Here is a 26,895-nt window from a genome sequence, read left to right as displayed (position 1 = left end):
TTTTCCTGTGCGTTAGAAACAGTACTAGGACGCCTCTGCCTTCCTACCGGTCTTGATCAGCTTCTCCAAGAAGAGATGGGAGGAGAAAAGCAGAGGCAGGAGGTCCCCTCTGGGACCCGATATCTCCGTGGCTCCGTGCTGTCCCCGCGAGCTGCCCGTGGGAAGGCAGGAGCGCAGCGCCGGGCAGCGCTCGGTGCCTGCAGTGCCGGGAGGAGGCTGCGGGCGCCGCTGCTGACCGAGAGGAGCGAGAGGAAGCTCGGAGCGCTGCAGCCCCGCCCGCTGCGGGCAGGATCCCCTGCCCGCTCCCTCTCTGACTCGGCAGACGCCGGCTTAGGATCGTCCCCGCAGTGCGGATCGGTGCCGCAGCCAGGCGGAAGGGCCAGCGGCAGCGGCCGGGAGCCGAGACGAGGAAGAAATTAGAGCAGAAGCTGGAGCCGGAGCGGATTGCGGATCTGCGGTCGGCGGGGAGAACTGCTCGCTGTGTTTGCGGTGCCGCTGCCGGGATGTGCGCGGCGGGGAGGCGCTGGGGCCGGCGGCAGCGAGCTCTGCTCTGGGCCGTGCTGCTGGCGGCGTGGGAGGCGGCGTGGGGGCAGCTGCGCTACTCGGTGCCCGAGGAGATGCCCAAGGGCTCGTTCGTGGGCGATGTGGCCAAGGACCTGGGGCTGCAGCTGCCGGAGATCCGAGACCGCGAAGCCCACGTTTTTGACACAGGTAGGACACGGTACTTTTTTTTGGACTTGCAGAACGGCCACTTATCTATGATGGAGCAGGTGGACAGAGAAGAAATATGCGCAGCTGTCGCTAAATGTGTTTTAAACTTTGAAATTCTTGTAAAGCGTCCAATGAACATTTACAAAGGGGAGGTAGAAATAATGGATATTAACGATAATCCTCCCAGTTTTCCAGAAAGAAGAAATGTCTTAGAAATCAGCGAGAATACTGTACCAGGTGCTCGCTTCCCATTAGAGAGAGCTCATGATCCCGACATAGGAGTGAACTCTTTACAGAATTACAAATGTAGCGAGAGCAGCTATTTCACCTTGGACGTGAAAACTGGAGGTGATGGTGTGAAATATCCGGAATTATTATTGGTGAAATCTTTGGATCGGGAACAGAAGGCTGCTCATCATTTGATCCTGACAGCAACAGACAACGGGAATCCAGTGAAATCAGGATCGACAACAATAGAAATAATTGTGTTAGATGGAAATGACAATGCTCCCGAATTTACTCAGTCTGTGTATAAGGTGACCGTGAGAGAAGACATGGCTGTAGGAAGTCGGGTGTTACAGGTCACAGCAACTGACAGAGACGAAGGGCCAAATGCCGAGGTAAGATACTCGTTCTTTCAGATCCCAGAGAAGTTCGATAAGACTTTTAAGATGGATCCAGAAAGTGGAGAAATTGTCATAACAGAGAACTTGAATTTCGAACAGCACGAGTTTTACGAATTGGTTGTGCAAGCTCGGGATGCGGGCGGACTCTCTTCCCACAGCAAGGTACTCATCAAGGTCGTTGATGTAAACAACTACGTTCCCGAGATTGTCGTCATGTCCGTGTTCACTCCGGTTCCGGAAGATACACCGGTGGGAACAGTAATAGCAATTTTCAGCGTCCAAGACAGGGATTCTGGAGCGAACGGAGAGGTGCAGTGCAGCATCAGCGACAGCCACCCGTTCCGGCTGGAGAAGTCATTCGATAATTATTACCGTGTGCTGACTGCCGAACTACTGGACCGGGAGCAGGTGTCGGAGTACAACGTGACGGTGCGGGCGGCCGACGGCGGGTCGCCGTCGCTGCAGAGCAGCGCGGTGCTGGCGCTGCGGGTGCTGGACGTGAACGACAACGCGCCGGTGTTCGCGGAGGAGCGCTACAGCGCGCGGCTGGCGGAGAACAACGCGGCGGGCGCGCTGGTGCTGACGGTGCGCGCCACGGACGCGGACTGGGGGCAGAACGCGCGCGTGCGCTACCGGCTGGCGGAGGGGCGGGTGCGGGGCGCGCCGCTGTCGTCGTACGTGTCGGTGCAGGCGGAGACGGGCGCACTGTACGCGCTGCGCTCCTTGGACTACGAGCAGCTGCGCGAGCTGCAGCTGTGCGTGCGGGCGGAGGACGGCGGCGCGCCGGCGCTGAGCAGCAACGTGTCGGTGCGGCTGCAGATCGTGGACGAGAACGACAACGCGCCGCAGGTGCTGTACCCGCCGGCGGCGGCCGCAGCGGCGGCGTGGTCGGGCGTGGAGCTGGCGCCGCGGCGGTCGGAGGCCGGCGCGCTGGTGGCCAAGGTGGTGGCGGTGGACGCGGACGCGGGGCAGAACGCGTGGCTGTCCTACGAGCTGGCCAAGGCCACGGAGCCGGGGCTGTTCCGCGTGGGGCTGCACAGCGGCGAGGTGCGCACGGCGCGCTCGCCGCTGGCCCGCGACGCGGCGCGCCACAGCCTGGTGGTGCTGGTGCGGGACCACGGGCGGCCGGCGCTGTCGGCCACGGCCACGCTGAGCGTGGTGCTGGCCGAGAGCGTGGCCGAGCTGCTGGCCGAGCTGGGCAGCGCGGCGCACGAGGCGGCGGCGCCGGGCGAGCCGGCCGCCAGCCTGACGCGCTGGCTCGTGCTGGCCGTGGCCGCCGTCTCGTGCCTCTTCGTGGCCTTCCTGCTGCTGCTGCTGGCGCTGCGCCTGCGCCGCTGCCACCGCCAGCAGCTGCTGCCGCCGGACAGCGGCGCCTCGCGCGGCGTGCCCGTCTCGCACTTCGTGGGCATCGACGGCGTGCGCGCCTTCCTGCAGTCCTACTCGCACGACGTGTCGCTCACGGCCGACTCGCGCAAGAGCCACCTGCGCTTCTCGGCCGCCAGCTGCTGCGACACCCTCCCGGCCCGACCACCAGATGAGGCTTCGGGTGATCTCGTCCCTTCAGGAGATCAAGTTACCGAAAGCGGTGGGCAAGTTCCCTCTCAGGTACGTTAATTTTTAAACTGTGTTTAGTGGACGCGGTGTTTAGCATTTTTAGGCTAGGCACAGCTGATTCACAGGCTTAGAAACCATGTTTTAAGATAGTCATCTACTCATGAATGTCATCTGAATGAATGCGTGCTGAGCCTGCCTTGTGTGTTTTACGTGCCGTGTTCTTTAACGCTTGTAAGAGATCTTTTTGCCTAGCTTTCCCCAAGGCTGGAAGGTTCTGTTGCAGGCGTAACTTCATAAGGAAATCTCATTCTCTTGGTCCTCTACTGACCATTCTGTGAATTTTTTAAATACTTGCTAACAACTGTTTCCAAGCAATTCAGCTAATTCCCTGTATCAGCTCCCAAATTCCGGTTGAATTAGGGGATCTTGTCTCTTGAAAGCAAACACATTGAAGTCCCAGATTTCTTCTATATCCACCTTCATCGAACGAATTATTCAATCCTTCTTAAGGGCATTTGAAGAGACTTCTATTAATTGGTGAAGAATTCCTCTGATCGAGGTTTTTTCCCACACCTGAGTTTCATGTCTTAGCCTCTGGATTCGATACAAATGGTCGATTACTGTGCAGGCATAGTCTTCGAAATAAAGTTATACTTATTAGCATATAGATGAAAAAATACTTAAATGCAAAGTACGATTGATCACTATCTATTTATAGTAAAGCTAATTTTGGAATGCGAGTTAATCTTGAAAACACGGATTTGGCAGTGTTTCAGTGTATGATACATGAAAATGTGTGTCTGGGTTGTTACAGGCAATTCTCGCCATAGAGGAGGCAGTGAATTAACTGCTAAATATTTCAATAGAATTCCCCTGCTCCCATGTAAAAAATCGCATCCATCTCGAATATCTTGCAGAGTGCTCACAGCCCTGCGTGCTTCTGAAACATTACAAATTCAAATCCACGTCCTGTTCCGCTATGAGTGTTAATTTCTTACCAGAAGTTGTGTATGGGTTCAGCTGGATGGAAAGGAATTATCCTTCACTTTATGAACTACCATAGTTAGCAAGAAAATATGTTTTCTAACGAGTCTAACGAGACATTACCGATGCAGTGAGGATAGCTTGACATTGGCACCTCAGAGACCCAAGACTAGAGAACGTGTCAGACCGAGTAGACAGTGTGGAGAGTTTTCTAACCTCTCCTTGTCTTCTGCATAAGGGGCTGTGATGACACGCAGCGTTCCTTCAGGATTTTTGTTGTTATTTTTTTTGTTTGTGGCTTTGGCGATTTTTTTCTTTACTGTAAAAGAGACGAGGGTCTAATAAAAATGAAAAATAAAACGGATTTTTGCAAGGAATCTATCTGTTTACTCTTGGTTGTTCAAAAAACCACAGCTGCTGCCGACATTTCCCAGGAAATGTTCTTTAATGCCTGAGACCAGCTACAGCAACTGCCTGTTTAGGATATCAGGGAGTGGGATACACACACAAAAGTAATTCGGCGTTGGGTTGTATGGATATTGATAAGATGATGCTCAGCTTTGAATGTCAAAAGAGATGAGATCAGATGTAATGTGATCTCTGTGGTGTTCTCAGAGCCTGGAATTCCGGCTTTGCTTGTCCATTAACGACCACTGCTCAAAGCTGGTAAGTTCAGCGTTAGCTGGGGATCTCAACCATCTTAAATGAACCCCCTACCCAAAGCAGTGTTTGAGTGTTCCATCCGCGTTGCCTTTTCCCTCACGGAGGAGGCACGATGGCAGCGGGCACACCGAGCACCCCACCCTAGAGATCAGTAAGCTGACAGTGGGGGCAGAGACCAAGATCCTGCCGCACATCTGTGAAGAAAATGGAGACGATCTATCCCTCAGAAGACTTGTAAGTGTAAGCAATTCAGAGAGCAGGAATTCCTAGTTGCACTTTTTCAGTACTGATAGATTTTCTGTTTCTCGCTCCTGACAATATCTGTACTTGCCAACCCTTCCCGATGCAAGGGAATGCAGGGCAGGACATTCGGGCTGGTTTCTTTCCCTTGAACTCTGCGGTTCTCAGGCACGGACTCAGGGTGTCACTGTTGGCCAAGGCGGAGAAGCTGCTCAGCCGTCGGCTCCTCCCCGGCGCCCTCGTAGCGCTGCTCCGCACTGCGTAGAGCAGAGAGAAAAGCAGGAACCGCTCGACTAAGCCCGTCCTCCGACCGGCAACAGGGATCTATTATATTTATTTCTCACGAATACTGGTTCAGCTACCCGGAAAGGCTAATTTTTACCTGTCCACAGAATACCCTTCAGGAAAGCAGGGAATGGAGGTCAGATCGGCAGCGCAGGGCTGGGCAGGCGCTGGGCGGGTCGCTCTGCTGGCCGCGCTGCTGCTGCTGCTGTGCGTGTGGTGCCGGGCGGCGGCCGAGCGGGTCCGCTACGCCATCGCCGAGGAGCTGGGCAGAGGCTCGCTCGTGGGGCCGCTGGCGCGGGACCTGGGGCTCAGCGCGGACGAGCTGCCGGCGCGCAAGCTGCGGCTGAGCGAGGAGAAGCAATACTTCACGGTGAATGAGGAGAACGGGAACCTGTACGTGAACGAGAGGCTGGACCGGGAGGAGATGTGTGGCGAGTCGGCGACCTGCTCTGTCAGCTTCGAGGCACTGGTGCACAACCCGCTGAACGTCTTCCACGTCGAAGTGTCCATCGAGGATGTGAATGACAACGCGCCGCGCTTTCTGCAAGACAGTTTCCAGCTGGAGATCAACGAATTGACTTCTCCCGGTGCCCGATTTGCTGTGGGTGTTGCCGAGGACGCAGATGTGGGCAGTAACTCGCTGCAGGGCTACGAGCTGGAGACCAACGGGTACTTCACAGTGGAGGTGAAGGAGAGCCAAGACGGCACCAAGTTCGCGGAGCTGGTTCTGCGCCGTGCACTGGACCGGGAGAGCGAACAGGATCTGCGGTTATTGCTGACGGCGCTGGATGGCGGAGACACGCCCCGCACTGGAACCGCCCAGCTGTGGATCAACGTCACGGACGCCAATGACAACCCACCCGTGTTCGCGCAGGACCGGTACCGAGTCAGCCTGCGCGAGGACACGCCTCCGGGATCGACGGTGCTGAACGTGACAGCCTCTGATGCCGATGCCGGCACCAATGCTCGCATCACCTACAGCTTCGGGAAAATGCCGGGTAAGGTGATTCAGAAGTTCGTGGTGGATGCCGAGCGAGGAATAATCACGCTACAGGAGGCACTGGACTTCGAGGACACAAGAAGCTACGTATTGCTGGTAGAGGGGAAGGACGGCGGGGGTTTGGTGGCGCACTGCAAGGTGGAGGTGGAGGTGCTGGATGTGAATGACAACGCGCCCGAGGTCACCCTGACGTCCATGTCAAGCCCCGTGCCGGAGGACGCTCCGGCCGGCACGATGGTAGCCCTACTGAAAGTTCGGGACAGAGACTCCGGCGAGAACGGTCAGGTGACGTGCGAGCTGTCGGGAGAGGCGCCGCTGTCGATCGTGGCGTCGTCGGGCGGCTCGTACAAGGTGGTGACATCGGGCGCGCTGGACCGCGAGCAGGCGTCGGAGCATCGCGTGACGGTGGTGGCCCGGGACCGGGGCAGGCCGGCGCTGTGGAGCAGCAGGGAGCTGGTGCTGGAGGTGTCGGACGTGAACGACAACGCGCCGGTGTTCGAGGAGGCGGCGTACAGCGCGTACGTGGCGGAGAACAACGCGGCGGGCGCGCTGGTGCTGCGCGTGCAGGCGCGGGACGCGGACGCGGGCGCCAACGGGCGCGTGAGCTACTGGCTGGCGGGCGGCAGCGCGGGCGCGGCGGGCGCGGCGCCGCTGGTGTCGGTGGAGGCGCGGAGCGGCGCGCTGTACGCGCAGCGCTCCTTGGACTACGAGCAGTGCCGCGAGTTCACGGTGGCCGTGCGGGCGCAGGACGGCGGCTCGCCGGCGCGCAGCTCCACGGCCACGGTGCGCGTCTTCGTGCTGGACCGCAACGACAACGCGCCCAGGGTGCTCTGGCCCGCGCCGGCGGCGGGGCCGGGAGAGGCTGCCGGAGGGGCGGCGTCGGCGCCTTTCGAGGTGGTTCCGCGCTCGGCCGAGGCCGGCTACCTGGTGGCCAAGGTGGTGGCGGTGGACGCGGACGCGGGGCGCAACGCGTGGCTCTCGTACGAGCTGGTGCAGGCGTCGGAGCCGGCGCTGTTCCGCGTGGGGCTGCACAGCGGCGAGGTGCGCACGGCGCGCGCCGTGGGCGAGCGGGACGCGGCCAAGCAGCGGCTGGTGGCCGTGGTGAAGGACCACGGGCAGCCGGCGCTGTCGGCCACGGCCACGCTGCACGTGGTGCTGGCCGAGAGCTTGCAGGAGGCGCTGCCGGAGCTGAGCGAGCGGCCGGCGGGCGCCGAGGCGGCGGCGGCGGCGGCCGAGCTGCAGTTCTACCTGGTGCTGGCGCTGGCGCTGCTGTCGGCGCTCTTGGTGCTGAGCGTGGCGCTGGCCGTGCTGGCGCGGCTGCGCCGGGCCGGGCCGCCCGCCGTGCTGCGCTGCCTGGGCGCGCAGCGCTTCTCGCTGGCCGGCGCCGCCTTCCCGGCCGACTTCTGCGAGGGCACCTTGCCCTACTCCTACAACCTGTGCGTGCCGCCGCCCGCCCGCGCCGTGCCCGAGGCCGCTTGGCCGCCGCCGCCGCCGGTGCCCATCCTGTCGGCGGAGGAGCTTCTGGGCGGCGATTCCTTGGAGAAGCAGAGCTCCAACAGCATTGCCGTCGCGGGAGAGCCGCCCGCCGAGCCCGACACACGGATGGTCTGTAAAACCGTAAGCTCCTCCTGTTCTTCTTAAGCCTTTCTTAACAGGCTTTTTCGTTTTCCTCAGATTGATACCTTTGTCGAAACCTGGGCCTTATATGTTAGTCAGTATTATTTCGGTATTTACTCCAAATGGGAACAGGCATTTGGCTCTACAGATAGAGAACATAGATGTTGTTCTAACCCTCTTCTGCGTGCCCTCCCATGTTTTGAGAGAAGGCTGCTTCACATATTTTACGCCTAGTAAGGCTGATTTTTTTTCCCCCTGCTATTATTTGTCAGATGCAAACCCGGGTTTTAATCTTGTTTACAAAACTGCTATGTAGTGTCCCATGTTTTGAGGGAATGCTGCTTCAGAAAAGGTGGCATTGATGGGATGGATATATATATTCCCTCATGATTTTTCGAAGTTTCTTTAAACAAATATTAGTCAGTCCAATGGAGAACACGGAATCTTGCTCTCCTCAAAGAGATCTGCTGATTCTGCGTAGAATCAGCATAGAATTCTGAAAAGGAAAGGATATTAACACTCGGGGTGTGTTGGAAGGAGAAGGCATCTGTTTGCTTGTTAGTTGGGTTTGGGGTTTTTTTGGGTTTTTTTTTTTTTTTTGGTTTTTTTTTTTTTTTTTTTTTTTAATGTGATGTGTGCGTTTTCAACACGAAAGGAGAAACTACAGGTTGTTTCTCCCTTCTGGAAGACTGTCGAGTGTATTTGGGGATAAGTTTTCTTCAGGAGTGATAGGCGATGTTGCTTAATTATTCCAGTCATTAGTTTTCTCGGCAGTTCTTTCTGCAGGGCCGCAGGTTCCTCTCTTCTCTTTCCTGCTGTTCCCCTTGGATCTATACAAACCGTTGCTTTCTTTTCCTTGGGTTTCCCCGGGTAGTGTAGGTGGGAATGGCTGGTCCACCTCTCCGAGAAGGAATGAAAGAACGGGGTGATTTCCTTTTCTAAGAACAATAATTAGCTGTAGCACTTGATTCGGTGGTGGCCACAGCTTCCGATCTAAGAGGTTTTTTCTGCATCTCTTTAGCTGACTAAAATCCTATTAATTAGTAACTGCGATGGGGAATCATAAGAGTGCAGGATATTCGTGGTTCTTCATGAAGGATTCGGGGAAATAATGCAGATACTAGCTGCTGCAGATTTTTCTTTAGTGGTCTGTTTATCTTGAAAGTCTATCTTGGGACCTGGTTAAAATCTGGCCACATACTCCTTGTTTAACACTTTTTTGGTCTTAGACTCCAGAAAGACGTTTCTCATGGATAGAAAAGTGACCAGTTCTCCACCCGGAGTAAAAGAAGAGCCTGACCGTCCTCCTTTGCGTTAACACTGTTGCAGCAATGGCAGGACTGGTACCATTAGTGGGGCGAGTTAATTTTACTAGTTTTCTTTTTCCATTCCTCCTGGCAGTTCCCACTCTTTTTTTTTTTTTTTTTTAACCATTCCTAATATTTCCTCCATACACAGGTGTAAAAGAAGACTAAGGTCTCAAACGGGGGGAAATATCGTACTGGGGTTTTGTTTGTTTGTTTGTTTCAGAGCCTATTTTCCTATCGTTTTATAAAAAGAGAGGAGTTTTGACCCTGTGTGGAGAATTCGTTCTCCTAGGGGTTTTGTTTCTTTGCTTGTTTGTCGGTTCCCCTACCACCACTCCCTCCCCAGTATTTCTTATCAATGTGTTTTTAAATGGATAATAAGGGTCTAAAATTCAAATATAGCTATCAAATATGTAGGAGATTCCACAATTGACACTTCAGGCACTTGAATCAGCTATACTTGAAAGTTTATCAAAGACCATGAGAGTCTAAGGTGTGCAGCTGTACTTCTCTTTACATGCTGCCTTAAAGTATTTTGTTTAAAATGTGCCATAGCTATATGAATACACAATAATTAGAACAAGGTTTTGCTAATGATGTCAACCCTTTATATCTTAATTTCTGAGAAAAGCCCCTTCCTGGGGTTATAGAATGACCTGACTGAATATAATTGTATAAACTGGACAGGTTCATTTCATGTGCTTTCCTGCCTCCTGGGCAGCTGTAAATAGAGTTGGCACAGAGTGATGAAGTAACCTACGACTATATATCAGAGACGGCTTTCTTTTGCTACCCTTGCGCCGGGCATTCCATCATATTTTCTACAAATATTTGGGATGAAAATTCTGGGTTTATATTACTGTGTTAGGACTCGTAATACTCCGTCCGTCGTATTAAAATAAATACATTGCATTTCACTGCGTGCCTGCAGTGCCGGTAGGGGGCTGCGGGCGCCGCTGTTGACCAAGAGGAAGCTCTGAGCGCTACCGGCAGCCCCGCCCGCTGCGGCCCGGCTCGCTCGCGGTCCCGGTGGCAGCGGAGCAGTCTGGGATAGTCCCCGAGGTGCGGAGACTTGCGGAAGGGGGTGGGAAGGGCCTGACACGAACGTTCGGGAGCAGAGTGCCGGAGCTACACCGTGAGCCAGATCGGTGAGCGGCGGAGGAGAGCTGCCGACGGTGTTGCGGTGCCGCTGCCGAGATGTGCGCGGCGGGGAGGCGCTGGGGCCGGCGGCAGCGAGCTCTGCTCTGGGCCGTGCTGCTGGCGGCGTGGGAGGCGGCGTGGGGGCAGCTGCGCTACTCGGTGCCCGAGGAGATACCCAAGGGCTCGTTCGTGGGCGACGTGGCCAAGGACTTGAGGCTGCAGCTGCCGGAGATCAGCGATAATGCCGTCCGTGTTGTCTCCAAGGGTAGGATGCAGTATTTTGCGGTGCACGGGAAGACGGGACATTTAGTGACGGCAGAGAGGATCGACAGGGAGCAGCTGTGCGAGCGTGTGCAGCAATGCGTGCTGCGCTGTGAGCTGATAGTGGAGGGAGAAATGAAGTTTTATGAAATAGAAGTGGAAATCACAGATATTAATGACAACGAGCCCAGCTTCCGAGAGGCGGAGAAGGAATTGAAAGTAAGCGAGACAACAGCCCCGGGGTCGCGATTTCCCCTCCGAGAAGCACAAGACCCAGATTCGGGCCGGAATTCGCTGCAGAGCTACGAGCTGAGCGGTGACGAGCACTTCTCGCTGGCCGTGCAGGCGGGCCCCGGCGGCGATCAGCGTCCCGAGCTGGTGCTGGCGAAGGCGCTGGACCGGGAGGAGGCGGCGTTTCACGAGCTGGTGTTGAGGGCGATGGACGGCGGCGACCCGGCACGGACGGGCACGGCTCGGATCCGCGTGACGGTGCTGGACGCGAACGACAACGCGCCCGTGTTCAGCCAGGCGGAGTACACGGTGCGTGTGCCCGAGGACGTGCCCGTGGGCTCCACCCTCGTCGCTGTCACAGCTACGGACGCCGACGAGGGTCTGAACGGGCAGGTGAAATACAGCTTCCATAAAATTTCAGACCGAGCATCAGAACTTTTTAATCTCGACTCTGAGAAAGGAGAAATAACGGTTAAAAATGCTTTGGACTTCGAGGAAATCTCCTCCCATGAACTTGAGGTTCAGACACATGACGGAGGAGAACTTTTTGACACGGCGAAAGTTATTATCACAGTGACAGACGTCAATGACAATGCACCCGAGATTTTGGTGCAATCAGCACTGAGCGCGATTTCCGAAGACTCCCCCACGGGGACCGTGGTTGCCCTGTTGCATGTCCAGGATCTGGACTCGGCGGCGAATGGCGAGGTGCGCTGCTCGCTCGAAGGGAATGTCCCATTCCGGTTGCAGAGCTCCCATGGCAGCTACTACAGCGTGGTGACAGCGACAGAGCTGGACCGGGAGCAGGTGTCGGAGTACAACGTGACGGTGCGGGCGGCCGACGGCGGGTCGCCGTCGCTGCAGAGCAGCGCGGTGCTGGCGCTGCGGGTGCTGGACGTGAACGACAACGCGCCGGTGTTCGCGGAGGAGCGCTACAGCGCGCGGCTGGCGGAGAACAACGCGGCGGGCGCGCTGGTGCTGACGGTGCGCGCCACGGACGCGGACTGGGGGCAGAACGCGCGCGTGCGCTACCGGCTGGCGGAGGGGCGGGTGCGGGGTGCGCCGCTGTCGTCGTACGTGTCGGTGCAGGCGGAGACGGGCGCGCTGTACGCGCTGCGCTCCTTGGACTACGAGCAGCTGCGCGAGCTGCAGCTGTGCGTGCGGGCGGAGGACGGCGGCGCGCCGGCGCTGAGCAGCAACGTGTCGGTGCGGCTGCAGATCGTGGACGAGAACGACAACGCGCCGCAGGTGCTGTACCCGCCGCCGGCCCCAGCGGCGGGCTCGGGCGCCACTGCAGCGGCGTGGTCGGGCGTGGAGCTGGCGCCGCGGCGGTCGGAGGCCGGCGCGCTGGTGGCCAAGGTGGTGGCGGTGGACGCGGACGCGGGGCAGAACGCGTGGCTGTCCTACGAGCTGGCCAAGGCCACGGAGCCGGGGCTGTTCCGCGTGGGGCTGCACAGCGGCGAGGTGCGCACGGCGCGCTCGCCGCTGGCCCGCGACGCGGCGCGCCACAGCCTGGTGGTGCTGGTGCGGGACCACGGGCGGCCGGCGCTGTCGGCCACGGCCACGCTGAGCGTGGTGCTGGCCGAGAGCGTGGCCGAGCTGCTGGCCGAGCTGGGCAGCGCGGCGCACGAGGCGGCGGCGCCGGGCGAGCCGGCCGCCAGCCTGACGCGCTGGCTCGTGCTGGCCGTGGCCGCCGTCTCGTGCCTCTTCGTGGCCTTCCTGCTGCTGCTGCTGGCGCTGCGCCTGCGCCGCTGCCACCGCCAGCAGCTGCTGCCGCCGGACAGCGGCGCCTCGCGCGGCGTGCCCGTCTCGCACTTCGTGGGCATCGACGGCGTGCGCGCCTTCCTGCAGTCCTACTCGCACGACGTGTCGCTCACGGCCGACTCGCGCAAGAGCCACCTGCGCTTCTCGGCCGCCAGCTGCTGCGACACCCTCCCGGCCCGGCCGCCGCCCGACGAGCCCGCGCCGCTGCTCGGGGATGAGGACCCGGCCGGCGCCCTCCCCTCGGATCCCGCCTCCGTCTCGGTGAGTTCCCCGTACCAATTTTTATCCACTCTTCTTTCTTCTATTGCTTCCCTACTCTTTTCCGACATGGAACGCCAAGTGTCTTTTAGGGTCGTGCTGATCTCGTGGCTTCTTGCTACACCACGGTGGAAAGGTGGTCGCGTCTTGGCTTTCCATTTTGCGACGGACGCATGAAAAGGGAGACTGCTCTTGGCTGGAAGGTTTTTAAAATGAAGTTTTTTTCTGTATCATATGATCCTTGCTGCCTTCGTATCTTTTGAAGGACAGGTAGTGTTTCACCTCCTTCCCGCTCCTTCTCTGAGATGTATTTGGCAGACAAATATTTTTTCCCTCTTAGTACAGAGCTGTAAAGATACCTGTTTGAAGGCTGTAGGTTATCCTGTTGCATGTTGAAGGGAAACCTTCTGAATATCTGGTATTTTGATAGAAGCTGCTTTCAAAGTACCAAGACCGTGACACAACATGCAAGATTTTAGAGGCAGGAGATGCAAATAGTGGGCTCTGTGTGTCAAAGATTGTTAAGATATAGATAAGATGATAGGATAAGGTAGATAAGATAGATGAGGATGGCTTTTCAGTGTTGATCTGTAGTATAATATAATGCAATTTTCTCCTTCCCAATTATGTGTGCCTTAACAGATACTTCTGAAGTTCTATTGAGAACATGTGTGTCTACAGGTTATTGTAATTTACTTAATGCATAGCCAATATATCCATTTAACAGCCTTATATGTTCTAATTATAAATCTCACATTAGGAGCTTTGCAATAAGGACATTTATTACATCCCTACTTCTATTATCTAGATTATGTATTTTCTCCAAGAGCCCTAGTCTAGGTGAGTGTGATTCCTTCACTTCTGCAGATGTTATCTTCTTGTCTTGTTCTTTGTATTGATGGGACTTAAGATGGACCTTTGTATCTGGTACTATCTGGTCATATCGCTTATATTTGTCCCATACATGCCTTTCAGTTTTACTAACACATTCATAGATGTGTTTCCTTTTTAATGGGAGCAATTGTCATATTTCTGACTTGCACATGTTAAGAAGTGAAATGTTAGCTATGGTAAGTTCTCTCTGCAACTTTTCTTGCAGTGGATTTTCTCTGCTAATGGTAAACATCAGAGAGAACCAAACAATCTGTAAGGACATTCAGTGTGTAAGGAAGCACTGTTGGAGAGAAAACAGGGGTGTTTTTAACTTCAAAGGTCCATTGCTGGACTACATAAAGTGAACATGTTCACATTATAAATGGCCAAGCTGTGGATTCATACATTTGCTTTCCTGTAATGGTTGCTCTCTGTGAAGGATAATTAAACTGCTGACTTGTTTGTCATGACCAGGTAAAGGTGGGCCTGTGTGTGCCTAAAACTCTATCTGGAAATGTCTCTAGAGTCACTGATCTTACTTGTAACACACTCATGGTGAACAGTCAGGGAGAGATTGTTCCCAGGGAGAGACTGGCCCCTCAGCAGGCAAAAGGGGGTTCTGTGATCCACGAATCTGTGTGTGCCTTCACGTCATGCCTCGTGCCAAGGCCTGTGCCACTTAGATCAAGTGCCCTTTTCCTGTATCCAGAAAAGGATGGCAATTCTCCAATGAATTTGTCTGCAAGCAATGCCCAGGGAAGTGCATGCTTCAGGGTTCTGTGTTTAAGAAATGCTGTGGGAAATGTCATTTCCCTAGCTATATGTCCTTGTTACAGTTGTGATGTAGAGTTTCAGTGTGTTTGTACTAAGCTTTTCCAAGCTTTGAGCAAACCTTCAGATGGTATTAATGGCTCTTGCATGTTGATGCTACTGCTGGTGTTTTGTGGGTATTGAAATTGGTAGGATTGTAGGGAGGGAAGAGTCTAATTTAGCAGCAAAGTCTGGGTTGGGGGCATTTCACTTGAAGCACATGCCAGAACGTCACTCATTTCATCCTCTGTCATGTCTGATACAGCTCTTCACTGTGAGTGGTAGCTTTTGGATGTAGGCATAAACTTCACATTAATGATTCCAAAGTGATAGATATTCAAAACTGTCCATGTGCTTACAAAGAATGAAGACATCTTTGAGTTGATTCTGATCTGAGTCTTTAGCTAAGCTGTGCATTGCTTATGACTGTTTAGACATGTTACATTTCTTCAAGTATCAGTGATGAGCAGAGTCCATATGTGTGGACCTGTGTTGTGATCCCTGCTCTCAAAAAGGAGAAATTGTGTGGAAAACTTCTTCCAGTGGTGTCACCTGTTGGGTGATGTCTGGGCATTGTGCCTGCACAGAGAAAGGGCTGGTGGAAGAGTTGCTGAAATATCTAAAGGGTTGGTATAGCCATATAACCCTAGGTGTTATTTGGATCACATAGTTATGGGTTCTGTGCAGTTTTCTTTGCTTTTCCTCAGAGAGAATTACTTCGAGTGCCTTACCTCTAGATATTGGACATGTGTCTTATGTACTTGTTTAAACTCGCAAACATAGGCCTTCAAACAAACCTTCAAATTTAGGCTTTCAAACGTAGGCCTTTAAACATAGATTTTTAAACTGGGATATTTAAACTTGGGCCTTTAAAATCAGGCCTTCAAACTAAGGCCTTCAAACTGAGGCCTTCAAACGGAGGCCCTCAAGCTTAGGCCTTGAAAGCTGGGCCTACAAACTTGGGCCTTCAAATCTGTGGGGGATGAGCAGGCCACATAGTAGAAAAGTTGATGAGAGCTCTTGAGTGTTTTATGAAATGAAGTGACACTGGTAATCCAGAACAAAATTTCAAGGTCTCACTTCTAGCCTGACACCTCAGTGGGTTCCAGAGGCTCTTGGGAATGAATTCCCTTACCCAGAGAAAGGCCTGAGATTTCCTCCTGGTGAGTTTCTCTGAAAACACTACTAATGCATCCATGCATTGCTTGTGTGGTTTTCTTTCCTTGACATGTTATTACAGCTGAAGTGGAATGAGGACATGTGAGGGGGGTACATCAGTGTTCTAATTTTGTCATGTTAAGACATGTAAAATTGGCCTTAGGAGCAGTCACATCTTTGTGGATCCATGCATATGATAAAAGAGGGGAAGTGCATAGTTTGATAAAGAGTTCGTGAGAGTGGCAATTACATTTTCCACCTTGGATCTCCATTCAGGCTCTGTTTCCTGGAAGGCCATGGTTCATGTTTCCTTCCCACTTGTGAGTTGCTTTGCAGGAAACAGTAACTTCCCTTGAGAACCAAATAAAGAGAGAATGTTGTGTGTGAGGAAAATGAGAAATTGCTTAACTCCAGTGGATAGCTGTAACATGCTGCTGTCCAATTCCACTTACCTGGGGATTCTTCTTGTGTCTCTGAGGTCTACACCGCTATGTGCTGCTCTCTCTGGTTTCCTGCACTGCACAGGCCCTGATGTGTCACAGTAGCCAATGATTCCCCCGTGTATGCCAGTGGGAGGTATTTGGCTTGGCTTCTTTGATTTAATAAGTGCCAAGGATTTCTGTTGTTCTGCTGCTTACTAACGTCATTTAGTCCAGTCAGAGATACCTCATAGTCCTTTAATATTCCTGCAGCTTGCCAGCTTGCACCTTGAAGCCTCAGTGAGTTCTCAGATGTTCTGGGAAACAATTTTTAAGGCTGTGTTGTGGTAAAGCACCAGAAAATCACAGCACTGAAATATCTCCCCCTCTCTGATGAGGTCAAAAGGAAGTTTGGGGTTTGTATATGAACCTTCAGAATTCATTGAAAACCATTCAGCTGATTTTGCAGTCCTAAAACAGACTGGGGAGATGTTGAGACTTTTCCTATAGGTTAGGAAAATTAAAACAATGGAAATATTAAATCAGTCATTGTAGCAGGCCTAATTTTTGAGTTTCCACCAAAAGCACAGAAGGTTTTCTGGATGGAAGGAGGGTCAGTGTAAGGATTGACATAGGGCAGAGTCTGCACTGCTTTGCACTTTTTTATTCTCTGCCACGTATGTATCTACACTGCCATTCATCTGAGAGCACATCCATTGCTTCTGGGCTTCACGTTTTTCTGCAGTTGTTAATCACTGGATAAATGTCCTTTTGATTCACACCGGTTTTGCACAGATGATGGGCTAACAATATCTAGGGTATCACTGGCACAATTAAATTGTAAAGCATCTCAGCAATCTTCTTTTCAGGTTTTGGCTTCAGTTCTTTTACTGTGCAAGAGAGAACCTATCTGTAATTTTGGAAAACATATTTGGTTTCTGATTTTCTTGTCATTTCAAACCAGAGAGGGCAAAAAATCTTTGACAAGGTGTAATATGTGTTTCCACGTCTATTGCAGCTACAAATAATTAGATCATTATTACGCGAATATTGTCGCTGTAATCATAAGGGTTCCTACTTGTCGTTAAGCCGGAGCTCCTGCTCTCGGTGTTTTTGGTCGGGGAGAGCCCCGGGGCCGGTGCAGCCGCTGAGCCCCGCCCAAAGCCGGGCGCCCTTGAGCGCGGCCGTGCGGCGGCTGCAGTGTCGCGGCGGCGCCTCCGGGTGTCGCTGTTGGCCGCCGCCGAGCGCCGCTGGAGCCGCCGCCGCCGCAGCGTCCTGCCCCCGCAGGCTGCTCGCTCGCCCGGCGCCGGCCGCAGCGGCAGCGGCACCGACAGCAGCAGCGGCGGCGGCGAGAGGCGGCCCGAGCGGTCTGGGTGGCTTTCAGCGGTGTCTGTTGTGGCCGGCGAGAGCGGCTGGAAGGGCGGCAGGGCAGCGGCAGGAGGCAGGAGCGCGGCGAGCGCAGCGGGCAGAGAATGGCGGTGAGGCGGCCGCAGAGGCTTGGGCCGGGCGGCGGGCGAGCGCTGCCGGCCGCGCTGCTGCTGCTGTTGTGCGTGTGGTGCCGGGCGGCGGCCGAGCGGGTCCGCTACGCCATCGCCGAGGAGCTGGGCAGAGGCTCGCTCGTGGGGCCGCTGGCGCGGGACCTGGGGCTCAGCGCGGACGAGCTGCCGGCGCGCAAGCTGCGGCTGAGCGAGGAGAAGCAATACTTCACGGTGAATGAGGAGAACGGCAACCTGTACGTGAACGAGAGGCTGGACCGGGAGGAGATGTGCGGCGAGTCGGCGACCTGCTCTGTCAGCTTCGAGGCGCTGGTGCACAACCCACTGAATATTTTCCACGTCGAGGTGGTGATAGAGGACGTGAACGACAATTCACCGACCTTCAGCAAATCTGCTCTGGAACTGGAGATTGGTGAATGGACGCTTCCCGGAACTCGTTTTCCAATGGAGATGGCGCATGATGCAGACGTGGGCAGCAATTCGCTGCTGACTTACCACCTCACCAGCAACCCGTCCTTCTCTCTCGCCATGAAGGACAGTCCGGAAGGAAGCAAACCGGAATTGGTATTGGAGAGAGCCATGGACCGGGAGCAGCAGAGCTCCTTTGAGCTCGTGCTGACAGCGGTTGATGCCGGGGATCCTATGAGGTCCGGGACTGTCCAGATTTGGATCAACGTGACGGACGCTAATGATAACCCACCCGTGTTTGCGCAGGACCGGTACCACGTGAGCCTACGAGAGGACACGCCACCAGGTTCAGCAGTATTGAACCTGTCAGCCTCGGATGCCGACACTGGCACAAACGCCCACATCACCTACAGCTTTGGGAAAATGCCGATCAAGGCACTTCAGAAGTTTATGGTCGATGCAGAGAGCGGGTCTATCATACTGAAAGAAACACTGGACTTTGAGGACATGCACGCGTTCAGCCTGGCTATGGAGGCGAAGGACGGAGGGGGTTTGGTGGCACACTCCATGGTGGAGGTGGAGGTGCTCGACGTGAACGACAATGCGCCCGAGATCACGATTCTGTCGCTCTCGAGTCCCGTGCCCGAGGATGCTCCGGGGAGCACTGTGGTAGCTCTGCTGAAAGTGCGGGATAGAGACTCGGGCGAGAACGGTCAGGTGTCGTGCGAGCTGTCGGGAGAGGCTCCGCTGTCGATCGTGGCGTCGTCGGGCGGCTCGTACAAGGTGGTGACATCGGGCGCGCTGGACCGCGAGCAGGCGTCGGAGCATCGCGTGACGGTGGTGGCCCGGGACCGGGGCAGGCCGGCGCTGCGGAGCAGCAGGGAGCTGGTGCTGGAGGTGTCGGACGTGAACGACAACGCGCCGGTGTTCGAGGAGGCGGCGTACAGCGCGTACGTGGCGGAGAACAACGCGGCGGGCGCGCTGGTGCTGCGCGTGCAGGCGCGGGACGCGGACGCGGGCGCCAACGGGCGCGTGAGCTACTGGCTGGCGGGCGGCAGCGCGGGCGCGGCGGGCGCGGCGCCGCTGGTGTCGGTGGAGGCGCGGAGCGGCGCGCTGTACGCGCAGCGCTCCTTGGACTACGAGCAGTGCCGCGAGTTCACGGTGGCCGTGCGGGCGCAGGACGGCGGCTCGCCGGCGCGCAGCTCCACGGCCACGGTGCGCGTCTTCGTGCTGGACCGCAACGACAACGCGCCCAGGGTGCTCTGGCCCGCGCCGGCGGCGGCCGGGCCGGGAGAGGCTGCGGGAGGGGCGGCGTCGGCGCCTTTCGAGGTGGTTCCGCGCTCGGCCGAGGCCGGCTACCTGGTGGCCAAGGTGGTGGCGGTGGACGCGGACGCGGGGCGCAACGCGTGGCTGTCGTACGAGCTGGTGCAGGCGTCGGAGCCGGCGCTGTTCCGCGTGGGGCTGCACAGCGGCGAGGTGCGCACGGCGCGCGCCGTGGGCGAGCGGGACGCGGCCAAGCAGCGGCTGGTGGCCGTGGTGAAGGACCACGGGCAGCCGGCGCTGTCGGCCACGGCCACGCTGCACGTGGTGCTGGCCGAGAGCTTGCAGGAGGCGCTGCCGGAGCTGAGCGAGCGGCCGGCGGGCGCCGAGGCGGCGGCGGCCGAGCTGCAGTTCTACCTGGTGCTGGCGCTGGCGCTGCTGTCGGCGCTCTTGGTGCTGAGCGTGGCGCTGGCCGTGCTGGCGCGGCTGCGCCGGGCCGGGCCGCCCGCCGTGCTGCGCTGCCTGGGCGCGCAGCGCTTCTCGCTGGCCGGCGCCGCCTTCCCGGCCGACTTCTGCGAGGGCACCTTGCCCTACTCCTACAACCTGTGCGTGCCGCCGCCCGCCCGCGCCGTGCCCGAGGCCGCTTGGCCGCCGCCGCCGCCGGTGCCTATCCTGTCGGCGGAGGAGCTTCTGGGCGGGGATTCCTGCGGGAAGCCGAGCCAGAACAGTGACCTCGTCGTGGGAGATCAGCCCGCCAATCCCGACGCACCGCAGGTCTGTAAAGCCTCGCCTTTGTGCCGTTCGCGTTGAACATTTCTAAACATTCATTTTCCTTCCTCTCTCTTTCCCCGTGATGTGTCGCTCTTTTTCGGTGGTTACAGTTTCTGGTTCAGTTTAGGGACTTTTACTACCTCTCCCATATGTACTTCCGGCTGTGAGCACGGTAAAATAATGGTGTCGGAGATTTTTCTTTCTCTCTTTTCCCCCAAATTCATATAGTTGACCTTTTTGTCAGCCCAGTGGGTAATACTCTTTTGGTGTAGGACAACTAAAGAAACCATTCCCGTGACTCCATGAATCACGAAGTTACCTATGGTCCCCAGCGCTCTTCTCTTTATCCTCCCATGTTTTGTAGGTATGCTACTGCTGTAGAAAATGGTAGCTTTACTGAGGGTGACTATTATTTTCGCGGAATTATTTATATGATGCCAAAGGGGTGGCACTGCTGTTTCACAAGTAAGTGTTGTAGATTGTTCCTCCCTAGTGAATATTTCCAACTTCGGCTGTGTGTGCGTCTTTTGCAAGGGCTGGTGTAGAAATGGTAGCAGTAGTGGCGTGGATAAGTTGTACCAGGCCTGGCTTTTCCCGATCTTTGTTAAGTTCTCTCCTTGTCCTGTAACATGTGATTGCCAATTCCTTTTACAGAATACTTCTGGTTAATGGCGGACTTCTGTTAAAGGATTTCACGTTTGGAATGCGATTTTTTTTCCTTGAAATGTAGGTGTTTTTGCCATGAAAGATTGTTCCTTCATGACGATGTAATACAGTGTCTGTCATGTTAGGGGGTTAGGTTTTTGCAGAATGGCGAGCCTGAGCGGGACAGGTTACTTCTTCCAGGATGCCACGCATTGTTTCTCTCTGCAGATATTTTTCTTCTTCTTTGCTCTTTATTTGGTTTATTTGGTTTGTTGGTTGGGTGTTTTTTTTGTTGTCTTTTTTTTTTTTTTTTCGTCTTCAGTTGTAGTTTTCTGTATTGAAGGAAGCAGTGAAGGTGCAGAGTGGGACATTAAAAGAAAAAGAAAAAATATAAAATTCATAGGTGTAGGCTCAGTGAGGAGATTCTTGCCATTCTACTTCTGCAGAATAAAATATTAGAATTGTTTTGAAACTCCTTTTTTGATTCGTCAAACATATGGGTTCAGCTTAGAATATTTGTCTACGAATATCGTCGGAGTTTTTAGGAGTTGCTTTACTCCAGAAAATGAAATGCTTCCTGATGTTTCTTTCCAGAAGCAATGTACTTGGACCTGGTTTATAGCAGGGCAAAACCCTATCGTTTAATGCTCTTGAGATGTTGGACTTCCAAAGGAGGTGCGTGGGGATCCGTGAAGAGGAATTTACAGCTTGTTTCTCTGCCGTGTGCTTTCCCATGTTTTAGGGCGTTGAGCAGATGGTTACACTATGGGGCGGATTTCTTTTGTCCAGTCTTTATTTAGCTGGAGCTCAGCAGTGGAATAGATCTCCAAAAGAAAAACCTTTGTTTTGTACTTCAGAACCTGTTTCCTATTTGTATGCCTCTTGTTCCAAAGAGACATTTAGTTTATCCTGGGTTTTGTGTTTATTTTGGCATGGATCTCTGAGTTCCTCTGCATGGCTGGTGCTGCTCTCTAAGAAGGAACTGTGTAATCGTGTAATGTGTGTAATCACGAGCTATAGTATTCCAGGCTACAATGAGCAATTGGAGAGTGATGGCTGGAGAATGTAAAAGAGCGCAGTTGATTCAGAGCATCGGGATGTCCAGGTTAAAACTTACGAAGTCCGTAAGTAAGGTCAGTCCTTTAGAAAGATTCACTTCGAGCGGGGATTGTCATTACTCCATTCTGGTATGGCAGAGTTTGGTAGACGAATGGCACTGATGAAAGTCAAGTGTGATGCCAATTTCATTTATAAAAAGGCAGATATAAAATATATCAAGCAAGAGAGACGCAAAAGCTGTGCAATTCGTATCAGAAATGAGGGTTTTGAACGAATGGGGTAATAATTGTAATATTTTACATGCCATATTAAAAGATGTTTGTCATAAACCAGCATTTCAAGAATATTTTCCAATGCGGTAAATGTAGTAGAATCATAGGAGTTCTCTAATTGACATCTGGTCGAGATCAGATAAAGAGGATCAAAGACGAAATCTATTGGACAAAAGGACAAGGCACATAGTCCCTGCTGAACGGGACCCCGAGACTCAGTGACGGCTGTGTCACCCCCGCGATCTCTCCGTGGGCCAGGCAGCGCAGGGCAGCGCTCGGTGCCTGCAGTGCCGGGAGGAGGCTGCGGGCGCCGCTGTTGACCGAGAGGAGCGAGAGGCAGCTGGGAGAGCTGCAGCCCCGCCCGCTGCGGATCGGCTCTGCTCCTGGCTCGGCGGGCCGGCGGTTTGCGACCTTCCCGGCACTGCGGAGCCGTGGTGAAGCGAGGCGGACGGACTGCTGGCGGCGGCTGGAGAGGCGAGTCGGCTCCAAATCTGTGCCCAGGATCTTGCAGGCCGTGTTGCGGTGCTAGAGGTGCCGCGGCCGAGATGTGCGCGGCGGGGAGGCGCTGGTGCCGGCGGCAGCGAGCTCTGCTCTGGGCCGTGCTGCTGGCGGCGTGGGAGGCGGCGTGGGGGCAGCTGCGCTACTCGGTGCCCGAGGAGATGCCCAAGGGCTCGTTCGTTGGCGACGTGGCCAAGGACCTGGGGCTGCAGCTGCCGGAGATCCGCGATAATGCCGTCCGTGTTGTCTCGGAAAGTAGGACGCAGTATTTCGCTCTGCACGGGAAGACGGGACATTTAGTGACGGCAGAGAGGATCGACAGAGAGCAGCTGTGCGAGAGTGTGCAACAATGCGTGCTGCGCTGTGAGCTGATAGTAGAAGGGGAAATGCAGGTTTACGGAATACAAGTGAAGATCACGGATATTAACGACAACGCTCCGAGCTTCCGAGAGGCAGAAACAGAGCTAAAAATGATAGAAACAACAGCCCCGGGGTCGCAGTTTCCACTGACAGAGGCTCATGATCCTGACTCGGGTCAGAATTCGCTGCAGAGCTACGAGCTGAGCGGTGACGAGCACTTCTCGCTGGCCGTGCAGGCGGGCCCCGGCGGCGATCAGCGTCCCGAGCTGGTGCTGGCGAAGGCGCTGGACCGGGAGGAGGCGGCGTTTCACGAGCTGGTGCTGAGGGCGATGGACGGCGGCGATCCGGCACGGACGGGCACGGCTCGGATCCGCGTGACGGTGCTGGACGCGAACGACAACGCGCCCGTGTTCAGCCAGGCGGAGTACACGGTGCGTGTGCCCGAGGACGTGCCCGTGGGCTCCACCCTCCTGACCATTCTGGCCACAGACGCCGACGAGGGGCTGAACGGGGAAATTAAATACTCGTTTAAGAAAATCACAGACAAGTCCTCGCAGACTTTCCAGCTGGATAGCGACACGGGAGCGATCACACTATTGCGTAGCCTGGACTTCGAGGAAGACGACTCTTACAAGCTACAGGTACAGGCACATGATGGGGGAGGCCTTTTTGATACGACAGAAGTCGAGGTCACTGTGGCAGATGTCAATGACAATGTGCCAGAGATTTCGGTACGCTCGGCACTGAGTGAGATCTCTGAAGACGCCCCTTCGGGAACGGTGGTCGCCCTGCTGCACGTGAGGGACAGAGACTCGGGGGCCAACGGTTCCGTGCGTTGCTCGCTCTACAAGGACGTCCCGTTCCGACTGGAGAAAGCTTTTGACGACTACTACCGTGTGGTGACAGCGAGAGAGCTGGACCGGGAGCAGGTGTCGGAGTACAACGTGACGGTGCGGGCGGCCGACGGCGGGTCGCCGTCGCTGCAGAGCAGCGCGGTGCTGGCGCTGCGGGTGCTGGACGTGAACGACAACGCGCCGGTGTTCGCGGAGGAGCGCTACAGCGCGCGGCTGGCGGAGAACAACGCGGCGGGCGCGCTGGTGCTGACGGTGCGCGCCACGGACGCGGACTGGGGGCAGAACGTGCGCGTGCGCTACCGGCTGGCGGAGGGGCGGGTGCGGGGCGCGCCGCTGTCGTCGTACGTGTCGGTGCAGGCGGAGACGGGCGCGCTGTACGCGCTGCGCTCCTTGGACTACGAGCAGCTGCGCGAGCTGCAGCTGTGCGTGCGGGCGGAGGACGGCGGCGCGCCGGCGCTGAGCAGCAACGTGTCGGTGCGGCTGCAGATCGTGGACGAGAACGACAACGCGCCGCAGGTGCTGTACCCGCCGGCGGCGGCCGCAGCGGCGGCGTGGTCGGGCGTGGAGCTGGCGCCGCGGCGGTCGGAGGCCGGCGCGCTGGTGGCCAAGGTGGTGGCGGTGGACGCGGACGCGGGGCAGAACGCGTGGCTGTCCTACGAGCTGGCCAAGGCCACGGAGCCGGGGCTGTTCCGCGTGGGGCTGCACAGCGGCGAGGTGCGCACGGCGCGCTCGCCGCTGGCCCGCGACGCGGCGCGCCACAGCCTGGTGGTGCTGGTGCGGGACCACGGGCGGCCGGCGCTGTCGGCCACGGCCACGCTGAGCGTGGTGCTGGCCGAGAGCGTGGCCGAGCTGCTGGCCGAGCTGGGCAGCGCGGCGCACGAGGCGGCGGCGCCGGGCGAGCCGGCCGCCAGCCTGACGCGCTGGCTCGTGCTGGCCGTGGCCGCCGTCTCGTGCCTCTTCGTGGCCTTCCTGCTGCTGCTGCTGGCGCTGCGCCTGCGCCGCTGCCACCGCCAGCAGCTGCTGCCGCCGGACAGCGGCGCCTCGCGCGGCGTGCCCGTCTCGCACTTCGTGGGCATCGACGGCGTGCGCGCCTTCCTGCAGTCCTACTCGCACGACGTGTCGCTCACGGCCGACTCGCGCAAGAGCCACCTGCGCTTCTCGGCCGCCAGCTGCTGCGACACCCTCCCGGCCCGGCCGCCGCCCGACGAGCCCGCGCCGCTGCTCGGGGATGAGGACCCGGCCGGCGCCCTCCCCTCGGACCCCGCCCCTCCCTCGGTGAGTTTTTCGGGTCGAATTCTGTCCGTGACCCTCCCTTCTGCTGCTTCCTTGTTTTTTTCACCTCTGGTCTCTGTCCTGAATAGGGACCTATTCTGACAATTTTGGCATAGCATCGGTGTGTGATTCATTGGTGCCTCTTGGTGCAGGGTAGTGAAGGAAGGAAGGCTTCTTGCTCTGCTTTTGGAGTCGTTGGGCAGTTTAGATGTAGTGAGGTTGATGGTGGCCTGAAGTTCGTGTGAGTCTTTGTTTTTTCATCAGGCACCAAGTAGCTTCTGTCCTGTGACATGTGTAATGCCCATGATCTTTTCAGTATTAGGTGTTGTGAATGGATGTCTTGCACAAGTCATAAGTTGTAGTTTTTATTCTTTGCTGGTTCAGGTGTCTTCCCAAGCTTACATTGGCTTGACTAGGAGGAGAGTCTCTGTACTGTAATCTTCACAGCTCCGAATGTAAATTCGCTGCTCATGGTTTTTACCCTTCTATGCCTTTATGTACAAATGGAGATCAGTAAAAAATGTCCTTGCGTTTGTCTAATCCGGCAGGAGAATGTGCGGGAACAGCTGCTCCATTGATGATGTCTGTGTGGCTGTTATGGAAATGAAGGATCCTCTTGAGAGCCACCCGCCGGTGGGTGGCTGAATGTGGAGGAAGGATACAGGGAGAAATGGCAGAGTTTCTTTGGTGGTTTGACGTCTTTAAATATTGAGCTCTGTCAGGTGGAATTGGGTGTGCCTCGGCTGTGAAATACAAATCATGGCAAGAGCTTTGTCGGGGGTGACAGGGAAAGGATTCAAGGTGCAGAGTCAGACATCAGGAGAGGGTGGTTGCCCCTATACAGACATTCACAGACCCAGGCTCTCCTGGAGCACTATTCCCCTTTGTCTTTCAGAAGTCTGAAGTTTCTTCACAGAAGAGCAGTGAGCAGAGAAAAGCACCTTCCTTTATCCAGAGGTGTGAAGGTATCTGTGTGAAGCTGGTGGTGTGAAAAGAAGTGGTCTGGGAAACTGGGCCTTATATGTCATGTGTATGTAAATTGGATGGGTCAAAGACCACGCTGGGGATTGTGAAGGATTGGAGATTTGAGTCCTGTAGTTCTACATGAAGATCTGTTGAAGGACAGAAGGGAATGCTTTTCTCATGTATGTTTTCATTACCCACCCATACAATCATTCAATATTATGTCCTCCCTCCCTAAATATTTGGCACAAAGAAGACATGTAATTCTGGCCGTATGAAATTCCCTGGGAAGTTCTTTGTGTGTGTTTGTAGGTGGACATAATTGTGTAACTTTCCAATCTAATTATGTGCTCATGGCGCAAATCACGAAAGTTCTGGGAGTTTTGGGAAGTGCAGTTGGTGCATTCACTGCTTAGTTAACACCTGTAATAATTACCTACTCTCAGCTACCTGAGCAAGAATGGTGTGTCATGATCTCCTTTCTGTAGCTGTTTGTTTCCTTCCTTTGCTCTTTGATGATCTGAAGATGGTTCTTTATCTCTGCAAATGTGTGGAAGATCAGGTCTGTTGTATTTGCCTGGCTGTTCTGTACATGTCTTTCATGTTTACAGCTATAGAAAGACTTCCATAGATCTCTTTTTAACAAGTCTGTATAATAAATACTCTTGCTTGTGCATGCACAATATGAAAAGTCAAATATTACCTATGGTAAGGTGACATCTGAGCAGTTTTTCTTTTGGTGAAATTTCTCTGCCCAGTTTTGAAGATCTGTGATGAGCGTTGCGCAGAGTTTGAGGGGATTGTTGAGTGTGCACTGTGTGAGGAGGTACTGGTGGAAACATGGCATGTGTTTTGTTGATTCCTAGGATTTTAACCTGACTTTCTGAAAATAACTCTGAAGGAGAACTTTTTTGACATTGGGTGGTTTGGACTCAAATGTGGCCTAGTTTTGGGTTCAGCATTCTTTTGCATGAAGAGTGATGAAGTCACCCAGACTTCAGAGAGCTCCTGTGTGATATTTCCTTTGAGCTGATACTCTGAAGACTGAGTCTTTAATAGATCTCCTTATAACTTACAGTCTTTAAAGCATTTTATATTTCTTCTAAGCACTGGAAGGAACAGAATAATCTTTGTTG

The 26,895-nt window shown here is 55.1% G+C and overlaps 3 protein-coding genes across 5 annotated transcripts in view; all 3 read left to right on the top strand.

The window, feature by feature from the left end:
• Nucleotides 1-356: 356 nt before the first annotated feature.
• On the top strand, nucleotides 357-5,043 carry LOC134424991 (protocadherin gamma-A3-like). The gene is made up of 3 exons (XM_063169202.1): nucleotides 357-2,942; nucleotides 4,491-4,541; nucleotides 4,978-5,043. The coding sequence occupies exons 1-3, from the start codon at nucleotides 504-506 to the stop codon at nucleotides 5,041-5,043; spliced, it is 2,556 nt and encodes an 851-aa protein (XP_063025272.1). The 5' UTR covers nucleotides 357-503.
• Nucleotides 5,044-5,054: 11 nt separating this feature from the next.
• Nucleotides 5,055-26,895, top strand: part of LOC134424614 (protocadherin gamma-A4-like) — a 261,717-nt gene continuing 239,876 nt past the window's right edge. Inside the window, exon 1 of one of the 3 annotated variants that reach the window (XM_063168480.1) lies at nucleotides 5,055-7,680. In XM_063168480.1, the coding sequence (XP_063024550.1) occupies nucleotides 5,194-7,680 (2,487 nt within the window). In that variant the 5' untranslated portion in view covers nucleotides 5,055-5,193. Of the gene's footprint in view, nucleotides 7,681-10,059; nucleotides 12,645-26,895 lie in introns of those variants that run through there. The other 2 variants (XM_063168479.1, XM_063168482.1) reach the window with 2 other exon arrangements.
• Nucleotides 22,287-24,912, top strand: LOC134424978 (protocadherin gamma-A10-like). The gene is made up of 2 exons (XM_063169190.1): nucleotides 22,287-24,799; nucleotides 24,886-24,912. Exons 1-2 carry the CDS (start codon nucleotides 22,358-22,360, stop codon nucleotides 24,910-24,912), a joined length of 2,469 nt encoding a protein of 822 aa, XP_063025260.1. The 5' UTR covers nucleotides 22,287-22,357.

This window comes from Melospiza melodia, chromosome 14, assembly GCF_035770615.1.
Source record: "Melospiza melodia melodia isolate bMelMel2 chromosome 14, bMelMel2.pri, whole genome shotgun sequence".
NCBI lineage: Eukaryota > Metazoa > Chordata > Aves > Passeriformes > Passerellidae > Melospiza > Melospiza melodia.
This window is presented reverse-complemented; position numbering and strand designations above follow the sequence as displayed.